At 44.1% G+C, this 21,021-nt stretch overlaps 1 protein-coding gene across 2 annotated transcripts in view; it reads left to right on the forward strand.

The window, feature by feature from the left end:
- The window catches only part of SPDEF (SAM pointed domain containing ETS transcription factor), a 494,981-nt gene extending 483,520 nt beyond the window's left edge, over positions 1–11,461 (forward strand). For both annotated transcript variants that reach the window (XM_085646123.1, XM_085646121.1), the window contains exons 3-6: positions 1,103–1,300; positions 4,894–4,941; positions 5,717–5,857; positions 7,922–11,461. In XM_085646123.1, coding sequence (XP_085502249.1) covers positions 1,103–1,300; positions 4,894–4,941; positions 5,717–5,857; positions 7,922–8,100 — 566 coding nt within the window. In that variant the 3' untranslated portion in view covers positions 8,101–11,461. The remainder of the gene's footprint in view (positions 1–1,102; positions 1,301–4,893; positions 4,942–5,716; positions 5,858–7,921) is intronic.
- The last annotated feature ends 9,560 nt before the right edge of the window (positions 11,462–21,021 follow it).

Genomic DNA, 21,021 nt, shown 5'->3' on the forward strand with positions numbered 1-21,021 from the left:
GTTTAATTCCTCAGTACAGATCCCACATTTACTGCCCATTAACTGCAACCAGAAGTTCGTTTTTATTAGGAGGAGCAGGAGACTAAGAATGTAATGGGGTGATCATATATTGTAGGAAATAAAAATACCCCTTTCTTATGTAAAGAATGGATTGCAAGTCATCTCAAAGTTCTTTGACCTTATAAATAGACTCAGCCTTTGGATTTGTTCCTCTCTAGTCTAATTTGTAAATGAGTGAGTGCTGGTGCTCAAAGTTCTGCTCAGAAGCCCACGTCTGGTGCAATTAAATGCCACCCAGCCGAAAACCTAGGCTGCACAGTCTTAAACCACCTCATGTCTCTTTTATCCTCCACCAGACTCTCCCTGCCACTTTAGCTCACTCTTGTGGCGGTTTTTCTCCTTTCTCTTCCTCCGGCTTTTGGCTTTGTGTATTTTGCCCTCTCTTGCTCTCAGTATATGTCTGAAGTGGAAAGCTAAGTGCTGGCCCCCAACAGTGAGTGCTGGTTGCCCCCAACGGCAACCACCGGTTCAAATTAAGGCATGTTCCTCCCTCTCTCTCTCTCTGGTTGGGGGGAGGCTTTAACCACGTGCAGTGTTGTTATTACTTACCGCTGGGGGTACCTTACCCACTACCACCTCATTGTTCTTTTGTTTCACAAACAGCAGTGGTTACAAATTCTTTAAATGCTATGTTTTACATTACAATTATGATTTCTTTCTGTTATCCACATGACAGATATCATACCTATAACTTTATGATTGCAACTAATAGAATTAGAAAAACAAACATTTATTTAAAACGGATAAATAACATGCAACAAGTATGAATGCTGCAGTATGCCACATTTGTGATCTGGTGACATTTACAAACATTTCGGCCTTAAGCTTCTTCCTCTCCTGTTGCATCAGCATCATTTTAGGACACAATATCTTGCTGTCAGCAATTCATCCTTTAGCTGTCCTTGGCCTGGATGACAGAAAGTTGGGAGCATGCACTGGATGTAGTGAGAGAGTCTCGTGCCACAGATGTCCTCTGGCTGCTCTTGTGCTGGTAGCAGGGCAGTGATGCTAACTCCATCCCCTCCCTGATCTCCCCTGACAGACCCCATGGAATGGACAGCTGGAAATGTCCAGAAGTGGATCCTGTGGACTGAGCACCAGTACCGGTTGCCCCAGATTGGAAAGTCCTTCCAGGAGCTGTCGGGGAAGGACTTTTGCGCCATGCCGGAGGAGGAGTTCCGGCAGCGCTCGCCGCTCTGCGGAGATGTCCTTTACGCCCACTTGGACATCTGGAAGTCAGGTAAGGATCTGCAAACCAAGGAAAAACTCCTCTTTTTTCAAGCTGCACATCTGTCGATCCATGCTTCACCAAGGACCCATGTGGCCCTCAGATGCTTCGGTACATATCTATGCCACTCTGTGTAAGTTCACGTTCGCTTGGTGGTAGCTAACTTGTTATCTGGCAGCCTTTGACACTAACGGTCTCTTAGTCTTTACTATCTCCATAGCTTTCCACCTTTCTCTTGGTGTAGCCTTCTGTGTCGGTAGCCATTTGTCTTTTTAGCAACTCGAATGTGTAGCTCACAATCATTGTAGCTAGCTATGTAGAATTATCTAGCTTCCATGTAACGATATGTGTATGTAGCTACACCTATCTGCCCATTACCTTTATGTGGAGCCATGTATCTGCCTACTTATATCTGTAACTATCTGTTCATGTACTTGTATACCTAGTGGTTTAGCTATCCATGTGACTCTCTAGATAGCTATCTGTCCAGGAAGCTGAACATGCATCCATGTGCCCGTGTCACATGATTGTCGCCTCCTGTACCTCTGACGTCTCTGAGTCGGCCCATTCATACTTGCCGGCCCTTCAGACTCTTGCCTGCATCTCTCTGTCCATCTGTTTTCCACTGTGCTTGTGATGTTGGATCTCAGATTAATCATTTTCCGACCTTAGAATATATCTCTTCAGTTCTACGAGTGCACCTCTATGTTTCTCTATTTCTCTGTCTCCTTCCTTCTCCACTCGGTTTCATGCTCTTGTTTTCACGATTTGTCTCCCGCTCCTCTTGTTTCACAGTTTGGACTTCCCCTTTCTGTGCTCTTCTCTGCCTCTCCAGCTCTCGCTATTTGCCTCTTTAGTAGATTGCTCCCTTCACTTTCTTTTCTTATTCTGCCTTGTCTCTTCCTATTCTAGATCATCTGCACCATGTCTCCCCTTTTCCACTTTCAATTATTTATTCTCTCTTTCTACTTCCTCGGTTTCACAACACCTCATCATCTCTCTCTGCCTAACAATCTGTCTCCCTCCATCTTGTCTCTCCCCTAAATATTAATCTCTTGTTGTGCCTCCTGTTTCACACACATGCACTCTCTGCCTCCTTCTTTTTCTGGCACTCAGTCCTTTGCATCATGACTCATATTCTCTCACACATCTTTCTGTCTTTTTCATACCTTTCTGTCGTCCCTGCCTTCGCTCTTTCTCCAACCTCATTTTTCACTCCACCTCATTTCTCTGTATTGTTTACCTCTCTCTCGCTCACTGCCCCACTTCATAAGTCTTCTAGTCCTATCTCTTTCCCTATACCACACCTTTTCTCTCACTCTACCCTTTCTCTCTTTTTCCAACTTTGGCATATTTCTCTCTGTTTTACCCCATGTCTCTCACGCTTTCTTCTTCTGTTTCTCTCCCTCTCACTCTACCATTTCTCTTTCTCTTTCATCCACTCACTCCCTACCTCTTATTTCTTTTCTACCTCCTCACTTTGACTTGCCCCCCCTCTCTCACTCTCCCTTGCTTTAGTTCAATCTCTTTTCACTCTCTCTGCTCTATTCACTCTCTCACCTTTCTACTTCCTTTCCCTGTCCTAAACCCTCATCCCTCATTCCATGCTTCATCTTCTGTCTCTCTGACTCTTAAATCACCCACCTCTAACTTCTACCTTCACGTGGTCTAATGTTAAATGAATTGTCAAAGGTCCTTGAGATTTGCAGTGTAATTCTGGCTTTGTCACTGAACCAAACATTCAGAGTTTCTGGTCAAATCACTTAATCTCCCTGTTCCAGAAATTAGAATTATGTGTAATGTGAAAAGTGTGAATATTCGTAATGTCAACATTTAGGACGTACTACGCCCTATTCAACAATATTCACCAGCACCTCCTATCTATATGTGACTATTCTTCCACCTGTGCTCTAAGCTAGCATGCTGTCACTGGGTACAGCATTTCTGGTAGAAGTTCTTCTTTTAAGACTATGCTCTCTGCACACTCCTACAGTATTTAACAAGCATTGGCATAGCCAATAGGTCTCGCTTTCGGGACCTTATAAGTATTTAGTTACGCAGCACAAAATCCTTGGTGCAACAACATCAACTGTTGCATGGCTAAACGCTTATAAGGTCCCAAAGGCAAGACCTATTGGTTATGCCAATGCTTGTTCTTTGAAGCTATAGCACTGACTGGACTTGGAGTTTGAGTGTTCTTTACTGTGTGGTCCAGTGTCTGAGTTTCCAACTCCCCGCATCTCCTTGAAGTAAGCCTTGGCTGCTCTGCTTTGTTACTCCTGGGGAGTCACGTGTCCATCGAGAGGAACTTTGTTATTCAGTTGCAGTGCAATACTATTTATTGCCTTGGAGCAGCAGTGATAAACAAAACTACCCACACAAGAAACTGACCAGTCACCATTTACTACTTACCAGAAAACTCCTCACTTGCTCACTGCTCCCCAGATTAGTTGCATTCTTGAAAATCAGGCATTGGCAAAGTCAGTAGGTCTCTGCTTTAAGTATTTGAAGTAGTAGCTTTGTTAATGCTTGTTTGTACCGGCATGCGTGAACTCATGCACACGTATGGCCTGCAATCTTTCAATTAGCTTTTCATCAAAGCAACGTATTCCAAGATGATCACCACGCATCATGATGTGAGCGTGCACATGCATTATGATGTGTGCACATTTGCCATGACGCCGGTGTGCATATGTGTCATGATGGGTACAGTATTTGTAAAAATGCTGGCATAGCATGCTGAATGGCCATGTTAAAACGGTAAATGAAACTGGTGAAAAATATTGTGATGTGTGAAAAAGGAGCTTGTCAGCACTTGCCAGCTGCCTGGTTCATGTAAACCAAAAAAAAAAATAAAGCAAATAGCACGAAATGGGATATTGAGTCCGGAAGCCAAGCGCGCGCGGCCATGCTAATTAAAAACAGATGGCCCCTACGCGCCGCTGCTCGTTCCCACAAGGTGGATGCCGCCACACGCACGAGTGTTAGAAAAGTGCAGACCGATTCCAAAAGGTCATCTCCTAGGGAAGCGCATGCGCGCTGCGCTAGGCACGACCTGAAAAGCACTCTTAGACATTGACTGGAAAAAACGGAGTTAAAGTGAGTTTATGGTTGTTAATTAAAGCTGAAAACCCACTTGAATTCACACGTTATGGTTAGGAGTGCGACCATAACTCACACACCAGATGCACTAGTCACAACCTCCCCATCGATGTTCCAGATGTAATTGTAAATGAAAACAATCTTATGATGACATTACATATTACATTATTTTTAACACTAACAAAGAGACAACTATGACTATAGTAGTATTTATAGGTCTGAGAGTGTTTTATTTAATTACATTGGACTTTTTGGTGTTGTTCCTTATTGGGATAAATATTGTGAGTTATAAGCATTGCATTTGGTGTGCGAGTTACGGTTTGCATGGCTGTTGTGCAAGTTATGGATTGTGATCCTAACTATATTGAATATCAATGGTTTTTCGCTCTCTCTCTCTCGCTCCCTCTCCCGCTTTCTCAATACTGCTCGTCCTGTCTCTTCGCTCTCACTTGCCCTGCCAACTCGCTGGTCCCACCTCACTGGTTGCTTCTGCTTCTCCCCAGCCGCCTGGATGAAGGAGAAGGCCTCCCCGGGAGAAGTGCGCTTCTGTGGTAAGATACTCAACCCTCTATCCAGTGTTTCAGATGAAGCATGATTAAAGGCAGGGAGCCTTAAAGCGCGGGTTATTGTAGTGTTCGTCTCTAGGGCTCCAAGGGGCAGAAACAGAGAAAACATGCTCCTGTTGCTGGAAATGATACCAGGGGAGGTGGAATAAGTACTCAGCTCCGGGGTGGTGAACTCTCTGAGATAATATACCATGTCCTTGGCCACTACTCTCCAAGCGTTAACTGTGGTATACCCATGTCACGGTTGGAGTGGCCGATATTTTGGTAAATTACAGACCTTCCCCATGATATTATTTGCTCAATTCCATTGCGATAATAGGTTGAATTGGGCTATTGGTAGGCCTGATTGGACATTAGGCTGGATTGGTTTAGGGCTTAGATTTGTCAGTAAGCTCTATTAATCAGCGAGATTGGGTTGATTTTTTGGGCAAAACGGTTGTTTGATTTAATTGCGTTATGGGCTGGATTGGTTAATTTAATATGAAATGTTATTATGCGTGATTTGTAAAAGGGCTGGATGCTTGGCCTGCTTCATTGGTCTGCTTCATTGGTTGGTTGACTGCATTGGTTAGTGTGCTGTATTGGTTGGTGGACTGAATTGATTGTTTGGCTAGGTTTGGTTGTAGGCTGCATTAGTTGGTGGGCTGCCTGGGTTGGTGGACTGCAGTGGTTATCCGGCTATTAGTCTGCCTGCTGGAATGTCTGGTAACCTCAGCAGCATACGTAAGGTCTGATGACCTGCACTCTTTGCCCCTTCCAGCAAGCGAGGAGCCCTGGGCAGACAGCGAGGCTGACTCTTCCTGCTCGGGGCAACCCATCCACCTATGGCAGTTCCTGAAAGAGCTTCTTCTTAAACCACATAACTACGGACGCTTCATCCGCTGGCTGAACAAAGACAAAGGTGAGGATGCACCCTTCCCTCCCCAGCTCTCCTGGAAGACTTGAACACACCAGGGTCTTCCTGTAGAAAGTGGGTACTCACAAACATTTTCCCATGGACCAAAACGTTTAATCTGTGATGTGCCCGAGGGCCGCACTGATGCCAGCGGGATGGTGGTCGGGCAAGGGAGTTTGGGAAATTGGCAGTAAGGTAGGTGAAGTGAAGGATATAATTCTAGTGGCTGAATTGAAGAATGTGAAAACAGAAAACCTGGGATTAATCCCGGCTTCCCCACTTTTCAAAATGGTGTGATTCTAGGCAATTGTTTATTTTCACATTCCCTCCTTTTTCTTCATTATAACGTATAAAAGGACTTTGAAATACATGATTTCAGGTTATGCGCTATACAAAACCTGCTCTAGTGTTTCATGTAATAAACTAAAACGTTCATGTATAATAGGAACCCAGGCTACCCAAAAAGTGCACAAAAGAACTGACTTACCTCTTTAGTTCACATTGGCGTTGTTGTCGGGGTAGGGGAAGCAATTAATGCTTCCAAATTCATGTTTGAAAACTATCACTTTAAATTAATAATTCTCAATGCATTGATATAATCAAGTGTACTAAGGTGAAAAGGCTCTGCATGTTAATTGAATACACTGAATTTTGCAGAGAATGTCATCATTTTACACTTTTGCTGCAAGATGTCTTTAAAATGAAGACTCCCTAGTTACTTCCTTTCTGTAACACCAATTAACCTTGAAATAAATGATTTCCTGTCTATATAACATCTTTTTATTGTTAGTGCTGAGTCGAGTAAACATCAGGCCTGTGCTCCTGGTCTCCAGGGGAGCGCATGTAAAGGTCAGGGCTGCAACATGCGCCCCTCACCCCCCGGCCCGTACTTTGAGTATCCATGCTGTAGAGTGTGTTCCTATATATTCTATTCTAATTCTGAACCATCCTGAGAATGCTCCTGTAAGGGGTGTTAGAATACACAGGGACAAAAGGCAAGCCCCTGCATGGATAGATGAGGGCCTGAGCCTGTCTAGGGTTCACTTCCAATCCAAGGGTAAAGCGTACAGTAGGCTGATTTTTTAAGAAAAGGGCTTTATTTTTGTCCAGAGAACATTGCTTTGATTGTAAAAATATCACTGACAGTTTAGGCAACAGGAGATACTTGAGAACAGATGCGTTGATATAGGAGAGACAGAATGCTTCAGGAAAGTCACGAGTTTAAGGATAGAGGTCGTGGTTTATGCTAAAGGGATTGGATGTGGTTGTGTAGGTAGATCTGATGGTTCAGAATGGAAGTGATGGCGTTAGGTTTTTTTTTTGTGCAGTTTTTTATATAGCGCGAACTTGACCCGAATCGGGTATCAGAGCGCTTTACATACCACAAGCTACATTACATGAGGACACACATTCATTTTGGTTAGGTACGGGGTGATTAAGTGATTTGCCCAGAATCACAGGACGTTAGAAGAAACGCTAGAGAACAGGAGCGATGGTTTAGAGTAGACTTGGCAGATGGAGATGGAGATGAGGTTTAGGTTATGGATGACTGTTGCAGATAGAGGTGCTAGCTAGAGGCAAAGGTAATGCCAGAGAACAGAAATAGTGGTTGAGGATCAATATAAAAATTGAAGGTACTTGCAATCAGCCGGAATAGAGCTCAGCAGCACACTTGATGCTGAGGATAGAGTTGAATGCGGAAGCTAGAGCTGATGGCTATGGACCAGGGTGATAACTGAACATACAACGGCAGCCACAGGCAAAGGTGATGCTTTAGGAGAGACATCACTGTTGGGGCTTTCAGTTTTGGTGTTTTGAGTTGTGCTGGAAGTTGAAGAATAATTCTTCTGACCTGTCTTGCAGTTAATTTTGTAGTTTCTCTTTGAGATTTTGGGTTAATTGGTGAAGCATTTTTCTTTCCTCTTAGTAGGTTTTGTGCACATTGTTTATTCTAATGGCCTGTGACTTTTCGTAACTAATTCTTCCACACCCACCATCTCCACCAGATTCCAAGATGTCCACCGTATCTCTGTTTCTCACCGGTTCTTCTGTTCTTACCTCTTCTCTCAGGAATCTTTAAGATTGAGGATTCTGCCCAAGTGGCTCGACTCTGGGGTATCCGCAAGAACCGTCCTGCCATGAACTATGACAAGCTGAGCCGATCCATACGGCAATACTACAAGAAGGGCATCATTCGCAAGCCGGACATTTCCCAACGCCTGGTCTACCAGTTTGTGCACCCTGTCTGAGGTCTAACACGGGGAGAAGAGGGCTGACCTCAAGGTAGCGGGATGGACCCTTCTCCCTGAATGGACCCATAAAGACTAGCTGACAAAGAGGAGGCTTTGGATTCCTACAAAGTAGAATCCCATGGACGGGCCAGGGCCTACCAACTGTTTGCTTCCAACTCCTGAAAATAAGAAACTGGGCTATGTATAGAGAAATGTGTGTCCAAGAAGGACCTGCTGGCTAAAGATCACACCTTCACTGTTCGGTCCAAGATAGCCTGAAAACCCTTCTCTCACTCCGCGGGATATCCAGCTGTGATGTCACCAGACCCCAAATAGAAATTTAACCACTCTGGGCCCCAGCGAGAGCTAGAGGCTGGGGCTAGCAAGTGTGAAGAGGGGGGGGGGGGGGTCCAATAGCTACCATTCACATGATCTGTCCATACAAGTTATCATACACGGTTAGCCTCTTTCAAGTGCACTGCTAGCCATGCAACCATTCGCCACAGTTGCTTTGTTCATTCTGTCACAGAGAGAGCTATCCTCTCACCCACAGTTACCATTCTCTTACACAGTGCATGGCATCCCCCCCCGCACAGGGCCAGCAAGCCTATCACACATTAAACTCAGTATGAACATTCAATCACACTCCAACTACCGGCAACATTCGATTGTAGGATGACAACCACTGGATGCATGCTGTATTACACTGCAGCCACTGGCAGGCAACATATAATCACACACTGCTAGCCATTCTCTGACTCACTGCATCTACTGTAAATATTTTATCACACACTGCGATCTCCTGATCGCACATCAAAACCACGGCAAGGATACTGCCACATACTATAGCCATCACAACCATCCTCCCGTACTTTAAGAATTCTATAGCACTCTTGCATAAATTATAAGTCACTGCAAGCAACTGATCAGTAGCATTCATGCTGGCACACGCCATTATGCACTGTGCTATGCTCTACCACTGCTTCGTGAATTCTAGTACATCTATCACATACTGCTAGGCGTCATGCCACACTGCAGACATGGCTAGTATTGTAACAATGGTATGAAATCTGTTACACTGCAGTGGCTGTATTATCACACAGTGCTAGGCAATGTATAACACTGCAGCCACTGCAAGCTTTCTGCCATACACAAGTCTGCCACACACTGCAATCACTATCCTACGCAATAGTCCATTCTTAGTGCGCACAGGCATTGCAAGCGCTATGCACCAGTAAATTCACTGCCGGAGACCGTGCCACACTGTAGACGCGGGAGTCACATGATTATTGCCTTGTGGTCCCTCCTAAGCCACATTTGTTGCATGCATGCCATCAAACCCTGGAACTCGGCCAATCACTACCGCACTGCAACTACTGCTTTGCAGTTGATCAAACTTGCTCTTCACCAGACACTGCAAACACTGAAGTGTATAGTGCAGTACAAGTATTTGACCACAGATAGCAAGCACACATAATGTAAATGATATGCTGCAAATGTTCGATCAAACACTGTATACTGTCTGGATATACTGTTTACCACAAGTGCCATTTCCAGACATTGCAACAAACCCTGCAGACAGTATACAAAACGCTGTATGTGTCAGTCACTGCACCAGTTAGGGAATAATCGCACTGCGAGCCCTAAAAGCTTCCTATCTTACACCACAAGCACTGTGTGTATTCTGTCACATTGCAACCAGGACAGACGTCATGGTGCCACTTCCAGTCACTTCGAAGCCTTAGCTCATGCGCAGCAAGTACTGCACTTATTCTATTACACTGCAAGGACTTTCACATATTGTTCAATTGCGCATTGCCAGACAATATAATATATCACACAGAGCATGTGCATCAGGTACACTGCCAAACACTGCCATATATAATTTATGAACTGCAGGAAACACACAAAGCCACACTTTACAACTTTTTTCAATATTGTACCTTCCATTACACTGTTCGAGCAGGCACACTGCTATTTGTTCTTTCATAGGCTGCAACTTATAGACACTGCATTAGACTATCAAACCAATGCTACACTGGAATCACTGCATGTGCACTGTCATGTAGTATATTCTAGAATGACAACTAACAGACACTGTCACACCGCCAGCATATGGAAGCTGCAACCACACATACTTACACTTTGCAACAGACACAGCATCCACTCCAGGTATGACACTGGAAGCCCTATTTTGCCCGGTGCATAGATCCATCATACACGGCTGGGCATTCGAAGGCAGTGACAGAACTCTGTGCTCACTGAAAAAGGTAATATTGTATTACAGACTGCAACCAGCAGACACTCAGTTACATACTGAAAACAATCAAACATTTAAAAATGTTTACTGCACATAAATGCCACATACGTTGCTGCTGGATTGTCATGAATTGGTAAAAACAGAGCAGGAGTTACATTCGTGCATTGAGACAAAAAACCTCACTGCACAGACGTACCTGAACGCGTGTTACAGTGTGCCCGACTGCCTGCTTTCTCCCACACTGCAATCATATCAGAGCATTGACACTGCCATGCCACGTATCACCAAGTGCAAGCACTGCACATACACCGCATTACTATACTTTTATTACGCATTGCGCCAAATAGACACAAAGCCATTCAATGAAACCACTGCATATGTTTTATAACGCTGTAAACAATTCAGGTATTATGTCATACTGCACAGAGTATTCATTACCACACTGCCACATATGTTATCACACAATCAGCAGCACATAAACTACAGGCACCCTGGTTTATATTCTGCTATAACCCTAAAAGGACAGACTGCACCCCTTCCAGGCAAGCAATGCGCGCATTACCCCCAACACAAGGCGCAGTACCTTCCAACGCAGTACGGGCCCTGCATAGACAATCCACCGCATGCACTGCGTCACACTGCTGCATGCATCATTCAGTCCTACCAGGGTAAGCCTCGCATCATACACTACAGCCACGGCAGATGCAGTCACAGACAGCAATCACCGCAACCACGGCACGAATTCTGTCGTGTTGCAGACTGACACTCACTCCATTGAGCGTCCCCTCCTTAAAACACGCAGTGCTAGCACTGCCATACTGTCTATTAATTCCGTGTACCCTTTTCCTCGAGACAATTACGTCAGACAGTGCAGCGGGGATGGTGAAGGCAGTGGCGTGCATTAAAACGCCCTCCCCTCTGCTCCTGGGAGTCCTGGGACACCGAGGCATGTGCTGTGCTGTCAAAGGACCTCTATTCTTTCATACAGTCCGTGAGCAGTGACCTGTGCGGGTCTCGTCGGGCCTGACCTGCCAGCAGACAATGGCGCGAGCTGCTGGCCCGCGCCCGGGGCCCACGCTGACACGGCCTGGAACACGAGGTAATTTGCACAGTCCCTGGCTTGGATCACGCCTTGGGGGGGGGGGGGGGGGGGGGGGGGGGGAGGGGGTAGCTCGGAGCTGAGCGCACCCACTCAGTGGAACATACGACGACAACAGCGGATCGTCCGATGACAATAGGCGCAGGCTGTGTAGGGGCTAGACCTCCCACAGGTATTGATTTAAGATGTCATGTTGCCAGCCCAATGCCCCCCTCCACAGCGCTATGTCATGTCGCGATCCCAAGGTCGGCGAGTACACGTGAAAGAACAAAAACTTGCTCTGGCCAGCAGAGGGCACAATAACAGCCTCATTTCTTATATTACGTTTGATCACTCAGGGGCATATTTATCATGCAGTTGCACCATCCGGCGGGGTGCAAGGGTGCACGCACTGCCTCCTTGCCTGGCCCTGAGTGGCTTGAAAAATCTAGAGTATTGCAAGACTACACTAATTGCGGCCTTGTGTCACTGTGTCCCACGGAGGCGTTCCAATGGTGGAGCGTGGGTGTTTTCACGCATCGACCCATGGATTTTGGCACATTCCCATGTTTACCATTACTGGAGACCTGGGAATGGGTCAAAATGCGACGCCTTACCAGGTGAGGCGTAACAAGGAGAAATATCTTTATTTCTCCTTGTTTTTTCCTCTTTCTGTGTGTGCTGCAGCCCACATAGAAAGAGGAAATGCCTCGGAGGATTGTTTTTGGCTTCCTGTGCAAAAACAATCCTACCTACAATACAGGCACCCTTAAACCAAGGTGCAAGCATGCCTGCATTGTCGCTAGGCTGCACACAGTGCGCCAGCGCAGGGAAAAGACAGCAGTGCACCATATAATGTTGACTACGGTGTTTTCCTGCACTTTCCCTTTCACACAGTACATGTCAACAAGGTGGCTTGCTGGGCTGCCTCCGTTTGTGATAAATATGCCCGAGTGTTTTGCTGGGCTCACCCTAGCCACCAGGTGGCACTGCGCAGTCTGTGCTTCAGATTCCAGAGTCATTCTTCCTTAACAGATATCCCGACTTCAGTCCTAGGGCCTGGAGGCTCGAGGGTTAAGGGGTTAAACATTTTAGAATTTACTACTGTCACATCTTCTTTCCTTCATTTTCATATTCCACACCTTTAACTAAGCAGCAATAGAGTGCTCCTAGTAGAGGGACTGCTGTGTGTGCTGCTGATTCAATTAAGGACCAAAATTCAAACTCTCTATGGGCGCAATAAGGACCAGAAGGTGCAGCTGTGTGCCCGAGCCGAGGTCAAACCAAGGTCATAAGGGTCATTACTGGACGAGACATTTTGGGGTTCTTTATTCGTGCACATTTAGATGTATTTTACAAGCTCGCCATGCCTATAGATGGGGGTGGCACTGGGAGGCACAGCGCGGCCTGGGGGAGGCCATCTCCAGTTTTTCATGTGTTATTTTCTATTATTTCTGCTGTTAACGCTGCCTTAATAAGGCTCCTCCGGCCTTACAAAATGAAGAGAACACGTATATGATGTATATATAATAAAGGGGCATATCAGCAAGGGCCGATGATAATTATCGCTCAGCGCTCTTAGCGTGCGGATAATTATCGCCGGCCAACTCTGAATTTTATCGTGGAGATAGCGTGCTATTAGCAACGCTTATCTCCAAAGCGATAAAATTCAGAGCGCAAGCTGCCAATTGTGAGATTATCGCTGGAAATACAGCGATAATCCCACAAGGTTTGGCGATAGCTTGGTGATAGGGATAGACATACTTAACCATGATATCCACCTTACATAGGATATCATGGCTAAGTCAGAAAAATACCAGACGTAAAAAAGCAACGTTAACCGCGGTTAGCGCTGCTTTTTTTTTATCTCTAACAGGATTAGCGATATCCTTGATAATATGAGAAATGTCGCTTAGCGACATTTCTCCTATTATTTTACTCTGGAACACCCCCTTTGCATCTCATTAGAGATGCAAGGGAAAGCGTAGAGTAAAAGGGTGCTAACATGCGAATTTGCGTGTTAGCACCCTGTTGCTGATAGGGCGCTAGTTTTATCTCTGCTTTTTTTGTCTCTCTCTCTCTCTCTCTATATATATATATATATATATATATATATATATATATATATATATATATATATATATGTGTGTATGTATGTATGTATGTGTGTATGTATGTATGCATGTATGTATGTATGTATGTATATGTGTGTGTATATATATATATATATATATATATATATATATATATATATATATATATATATATATATATTCCAGTCCTTCATCCTCCATGTCATCCAGTGAATGTGTGTTTTTCTGAAAATTAAATATGTTTTATATATGTATATCTCAAGGTCGATGGAAGAATAAATGGGTATATAAGTGTCTAAATGGATGATTTGATTTAGAAAAATTGATTGTGTAACTGACTGATTAAGTGTATCATAGGGAATACATGGCTTAGTGAGTAATGTTTAAATATGTAAATATCTGTATCAGTCTCTCACTTTGTGTATAAGTGGCTGCATAGGTTGGTGAGTAGCTACATGGGTGTCTATATAGGTTATTACTTGGTTTTTTGAGTATCAGTCTGAGTGTCTGCATGGTTCGGTGGGGGGTATTACGAAGTGCATAGGTGCATGAATGAGTGACTCACTGTTTGTATGTGTTGAAGACAGCATGTGTGCAGGACTGTATGGGTGGATGAGTGTGTGTATGGGTGTGTTAGTGAGTGAATGACTGTCTCAATAGTGTCTTCATGAGTAACTACATATGTTTTAAACTAGTATATGTGACTATTGGTGTATATAAGTGAGTATATGTGAGAGTGAGAGATTGAAAGAGTTCCTGAATGAATAAGTATGTGTTTCTATAAGTGATTGTTTAAAAGACTAAGTATGTGTAAGTTTCCCTAGAAGTAAATGTATGTTTGATTCTTTATTAGCATGAGTGACTATGTGTGTGAGTAAGTCTATGGACGAGGGGCATTGTGTAACAGGATGTATAGGTGTATGAGTACATATGATGAGTGAGTACATGTATGAGTGACTGTATAGGACTTTTGGTGAATGAGTGGATGTGTATGTGGATCTTAGAATTACTGAAGAGGTTTTTGTAACTGGTATTGGTATGTCCATTGTTTTGAAAATTTTAGTCTCTATTTTTGAATGTGTGTATCAAAGGTTATATTAGGGTGAGAGGAGGTCTGCCACTCTATCACAAGGATGATGTCATCAGTGATGTCATTTGAGATTTCATCAGTGATGTCATGAGTGATGTCACTGACCATGTCATGAGTGATGTAATATGTGACGTCATCAGCAGTGCATTGCGGGCGCGCGAGTTATAGTTAGCTGAACTAACTATAACGGGGGAATTTCAATGGTTTTGTACAAGTGAAAAGTCCAGCTAACTATAACACCCCTGAAACCTATGGTTTTTTCAGTGAATTTCTGAGGTTTTTTAAATGCTAATTCCTAACTATAACGTGCCTGAAACCTATGGTTTTTTCTGTGAATTTCAAAGGTTTTTTAAATGCTAATTTCTAACTATGCCTACAGAGATAGGACATGTGAAGAAAGAAGACAAAATGCACAGAAAGAAAAAAACAGAAGTGCATAAAGAAGCAACAGAAGTCCTCAAAGACGAAGAAAAGTGCAAGAAGAAGGATAACGTGCAGAAAGAACAAAAAGAAGAGCAGAAAGAATCCTTGTTGCAAAATCATCCTGTACCCTCAACTTTTTCAGACGGATACTGGTGGTAACTGAGTCTGACTAACCAGTCCTAGAGCCAGTGCTATGTTAAAAGACACTTAGAATAAAGTGAAAACACCTACATACACTAGGGAACATTATGCGTTGGGGTCCCCCTGTGATTAGCATGACCTCCTCTGTAAGCCCCTAGTATATAATAGGGCAGGGGGATTAAAACTACCTCTTAAAACAGGCCACAGGGCGTTTTTGCACACGTTAACTCAGGCCCCGTCCCCTCCCTTCACCACTGTGTAAACACACCCTGTGTCCGTTTCTAGTTGGGAGATTAAGTTCATTTGAATCCCTAGGGTCCAACTAGCCCACTAGGTACCTCCAGTAAGTGCCACAGAGCTGCATTGCAGAGAGGTGTAAAAAGTGGCACGGCCTGGACCACCTCTCTGCAATGCAGCTCAGTGGCGCTTACTGGAAGCACTTGGTGGGCTAGTTAGCCCCCAGGGGCCCTCAGTATTGAAGGGAAATTATATCCCCAATTTAAAACGTGCCATAGTGCGTGTTTGCACACGTCACCTCAGGCCCCGTCCCCTCCCTTCACAACTGTGTTAACGCGCCCTGTGGCTGTTCTAAGTTGAGAGATTAAGTCCCCTTGAATCCTAAGGGTCCCTAGGGTCAAACTAGACCACTAGGTACCTCCAGTAAGCGCCACAGAGCTGCGTTGCAGAGAGGTGTAAAAAGGGGCTTGGCCTCAGAACACCTGTCTGCAGCGCAGCTCCCTGGCGCATACTGGAGATGCCTGTTGGGCTAGTTGGCCCTCAGGGACCCTCAGTATTGAAGAGGAATTAATTCCCCAACTTATAACTCGCCAGGGGGCGCGTTTGCAGAGTGCTGCAAGGAGGGGGCGTGGCCTCCGGCACGATGCCAGTCTTTTATTTATTTTAATTTTTTAAGAAGGGGGGCTGTGTGGTTCCCCTTCTTATTGTAATTTATTGGCCCTGATGACCCCATCCCCCAGGGCCTGTCTCCTAATTATATTTTTTTGACCCCAATCCCCAGGGCCGGCCACTGTTTTTTATTATTTTAAAAAAATATATATTTATAGACACACCTAGGACATGCTGGACAAATCGTACGTACCTATCACCATGACGATTTGCGTGATATTCATTAAAAGGCGACCATGCATACAATGAATCCACGTGGAATGTATTTACACCACTAGTGAAGCTCTGACATGTCTGATCCCCTACCGTGCCTAATCCCGGTAGACACCCTTGTCGTTTGTTTATACAAACATGGGTAGCTATTGACGGGCACATTTAATACACATGCACACCAAGCCATTCAAAGGGGATTCGATAAAAATTCGACCAAAACTATGCAAGAAACCCCCCTCACGGTTAATAAAACACACATCCACTGCCGGATGTGTAATACTTTTTATTTTACTCTCTGGAAAGGGGCCGAACATCACTTGAGAGTCACAGCGCGCTCCTGGCAGAGCCCAATGCTGTGTTAAACCCACCATTGCCTGCCGAGTGCCACACACCTCTGTGTTGTATTCCACCAGCTAGTGCATATGCTATGACACTCTCTAGCCCATGTGCACTGTAACACCACCCCGTGAATATGTCATGCCACACTTGTCTTCGCACAGGTTATATTGCCCCATCTAACGTGCCTTCCTCGATGCCTATGTTATAACGCACAGAGCTATGCCATACATATTACAATCTGGGATCCATATCTTTGTCACAGTGCATATGCAACGTTACACTCCCCAGCACATATTTTATATTACAACTTTAGAGACTAGTTAGGTTACACAACACTGCCCTCTGCATATTACATTCCAAGGCGCATATCGCATAGCACGCGCTAGTGCCTGTGCTATCTCGGGCTCTCCAATGAATCTGTCATTGCGCACAATGTATTGCATATTATATTTCACGCCCGGTTCATCTTATATCACACTTTTTGGTGCATAGTTTATACCATACACTATATCTAGTTTTCATTTTCAATCGTGCTCTCAGGACTATGTTCTATATAACACTGTGTTCACCTACCAGTTAGCTGCCCCTGACCCCCTCCCACCTTCCCTCCATGGTCTGTGTGTATGCCATCACAGTCTCACTGTTGCTCTTCACGGTGTGTCTTGCTTCTAGTGCCCATCCTGCCTGACCTCCATGGCTATCTTGCTGCTCCTTGCTCCCAGCCCTCTGTTTACATGTGCAGACCCCTACTCCCTCCCTCCTGGCTTGTCTGTTCCATTGTAATGCCCCTGATCCGTCCCTCCTGCCCTTTATGGTCTGTTATGCTGCAGCTTTCTCTCCTGTCTGTCCATTATGGTCAGCTAGCTACCATTGCCTCTTGCCCCTCTGTTCTCTGTTGTCCATGTGCATGGTCCTGTCCCCTCCCTCTTGCTTTCTATGGATTGTTGTGCTGCACTCCCGTCCCGCATGCCCTGTGTGGTGTATTGTGCTGCTGCAAACCCTGATGCCTGCCCTGCAGGGTCAGTTTGGTGCACCTCTCCATGTCCCTCCTGTCCTCTGTTATCCAAGTCCATGTCCCTACCCCATTTCCTTCCATGATCCAATGTACCATACTTGCGAACATTTTGAACTTGGTAAGAGGGAGATTTTGAAAAAAAACTGGGGTATTGATTTTCCCCTTTGAGTTACATTGAAAAAGAGGAGATTGTAGACAGGAGACAGATCAAATAAAGCCCATTTGTGCTTAAAAACATTGGACGTTTCCTGGCTGAATCGGTTCTGTTGGCATGTATGGTTGTACTACCATTGCCTCTTCCTTCTGCCCACAATGGTCTATTACATTGCAACAGCCTCTCTTGCAAGTCCTGTATTGTTGGTTTGTTGCCCCTGCCCCCCTTTCCACTGCCCTCCATAGTCTGTTGTGCTGCCACGGCCCTTCCTGCCTGCTCAGTGTGGTTAAATTGTTGCCTTTGCACCCTCCTACCTGCCTTCAATTTTCAGAGTCCGTGCCCCTGGCCTCTGCCTCTCAACAGTATCCTAATGAACAACTAGATTGCTAACATTCTATATTTATTACAAAATTTTGGAATGCCTGACGTCATCTTGATGTAATCAAAACTGTAATACCTAGAGCATTTCCTTTAGAAATTACATATATGAGAGGGTCTTATTGGCATCAAAATTATGGTTAGTGCTCTAAAAGACTAAAATAAGGACATATTTTCTTAGTTTTCAAATAGCGACAAAGCACTTTTAAATTATTTGTTATCTTTATGTTTTTTTATCCAGTTGACCACTTGATTAAATGTTGCACTTAGGGGAGAGGATGTGGTGTTACTTCCAGAACTGCAGACTTTGCAAATGGGGAACCAGGTTGGAGTTTCTGCTTCAGCTCGACATTCTGTGATTCTGGTCAAATCACTTAGTCTCCCCATGTCTACAACCAAACTGAATTTGTTCTTGTGTGATGTAACCAATGCTCATGTAAAGCACTCCAATACCTGACAAGTCTGCACTATATAACACTGCAAAAACACAAAATAATAAGTGTTTTGCACACTTCTGTCATTGGGCTATATTTGGGCTACATCTGGGTGATTTTGGGCTACATTTGGGCTCTTTTGTCTACGGTGGCCATCTTGGGAGACTTATTTGTTATGAAGTTTCCTAATTTCCTCATGTACTGCAGTCTCCTCAGTAGGAAATACTTTCAGTTTTTTACTTTGATTCCACCAAGAAGGCATTCAGATGTGTCACACATTTGCCATAAATTCAGAATGTTAGCACTCCTTTTGCTCATTAAATCACTGTAGTAAAGCTACTGCTCACCAGGGAAAACTGCTGCTGGTATTGAAAGTTCATGTTTCAGTCTGCATGTCAGAATTTTTTAACGAAATAGAAGAGGATTTGAGAAGTCACTCAAAATGTGCCCTAATTTTTCTTTCTGCAGCACTAATCATACTTTTAATGGAAAAATGAACCCCCTCATTTGGTACCTTTTTAAATTAAATGTTTTAAGAGTTACCACTTTAATCCAAGCAAGATGGCTTCAGGTGTGCCATACGTTTATCATAAGTAGGACTGTTAGCGCTCTAGTTGTTCTTTGGAACACTCTGGGAAGCTGCAGTAGAACACAAAGGAATCAACTGACAGTCTCTGCCCTTGTTGGATGTACATGTTTTACTGAGAATGTCAGACTTCATTCTCACATGTCTGAGAAAGATAATGTGAATTTACAGAAAATCAGCTCTCAGTTTAGCTTATAGATCACCTTCCAAACCTCTGTGGGGAAAGCATGAGAAAATATTTTTCTCTCAATCATGATATCCCAGCAGAAGGTTTTTTTACATGGTGAAATCACCTTAGAACATACCACAATTCCTAAAATGAGTATGGTACCATCAACAAATGATTTATAATGTAACTAAAGTCTTAAAACCTTCTATTAACTGCAATGCTTTTTAATGAGCTGCTATCATGTATATTGGTCCCAAGATGGCTGCCAACACTTCTTGGATGAAGTGCTGACAGCCAATCAGATCTCAGGATGAGATGTGTGGTTAGGCTCCGCCCACATATATATATGATTTTACTTTTGATTTTCTCAGGAACTACTGAACAGATTGACACCAGACCTGCAAAAGGCACTTCCCTGACCTGAGGACTACCTCTCTGCCAAATTTCAAGTAATTCTGTTCAGCCGTTCGGGCTGTACCTTGGACTAAAGGTCCCTATGGAAAATTGCATGGGGAAAACGTGTTTTGGGACCCCCCTTTTTTCTCAGCCCCCGCTTGACGAATCCGCCCGAGACTTTCAGGGTAGGAGCGGAGCGGAGCGCCCCACCTATTTTGAAAATTTCGCGAGGATTCGTCAACCGGCGGCAAAGTTATTCCAAATAGAATGTTGCGGATTTCCTATGGAAACACGGTCCTAACTATAACTATCTACTGGCGACCTTCATCCTCCATGTCAAAGGTGTGACATTCCAGCACAGTGCAGGTTTTTGTGAAATATTTTGATGCCCATGCCTTCAGTGGGGGTGGGTTTTGTGAATAGAAATCATTTCAAAATGAATCATTGCGGCCTTTGACAAAACTCGCTGCTGACTGAAGCTTAACAGTATCTCATTTCATTTTGTACAATCAGATCTGAATTTTGTTGTTGTTTCTTATAAACATTGAATTATGCCAAGACTATTTAATGTGTAGAATTGGTTATAAATGGTCTAGCGGCCAAACTAATAAAAACATAAATTAAACCGATTTTGAAGAGCGTTTTTGTCTTGTTTCCTCATATTTGTGTTGTTTTTGTTTTTAATGCAGAGGGCGTCAGTGGCCTACTTTTGTTATGTTTATTGTGAAGATTAGCACAGTGGGGTGTTTTATTCTCTCTACCCCTACCTCAAGGACCATACTCCAAGGGGGGCACTTCCCCCTTTACAGGAATTAATCCTAACAAGGGCCACTATCTTATAGTATAAAAGGATAATACACAGCGACTCCACTCTGACACTTAAATGTTTTTATCAGCTACATACTATGAATGTGTAATTGGAGGAGTCACCACAGACTATCTCATCGAAAAGCACATAGCTTACTAGCAGAAACGCTGTTTATACATTTTATTACACGTCCCATTGAACGACCTGATAACATGTACCCACAATGCTGAAATTAAATATGAGACACTGAGCTTACTACACCAAAGTCTTAATACATGGTTTATCTTCTCAGTGTCAAATATATTGAAGTATGCTCCTGTTGAAAATGTCTTACTTCTCGTGTTCAGTTTCCATACTTCCACCTCGAGTTAGCCTGTTGGAGAACTCTACCAGCTTAGGCATTTAGGCTGCCTGTAAATGAATCATACATTAGGTGAATTCTGCACAGCATCCAGA

Source organism: Triturus cristatus, chromosome 1_1 (assembly GCF_964204655.1).
Source record: "Triturus cristatus chromosome 1_1, aTriCri1.1, whole genome shotgun sequence".
NCBI classification, from domain to species: domain Eukaryota; kingdom Metazoa; phylum Chordata; class Amphibia; order Caudata; family Salamandridae; genus Triturus; species Triturus cristatus.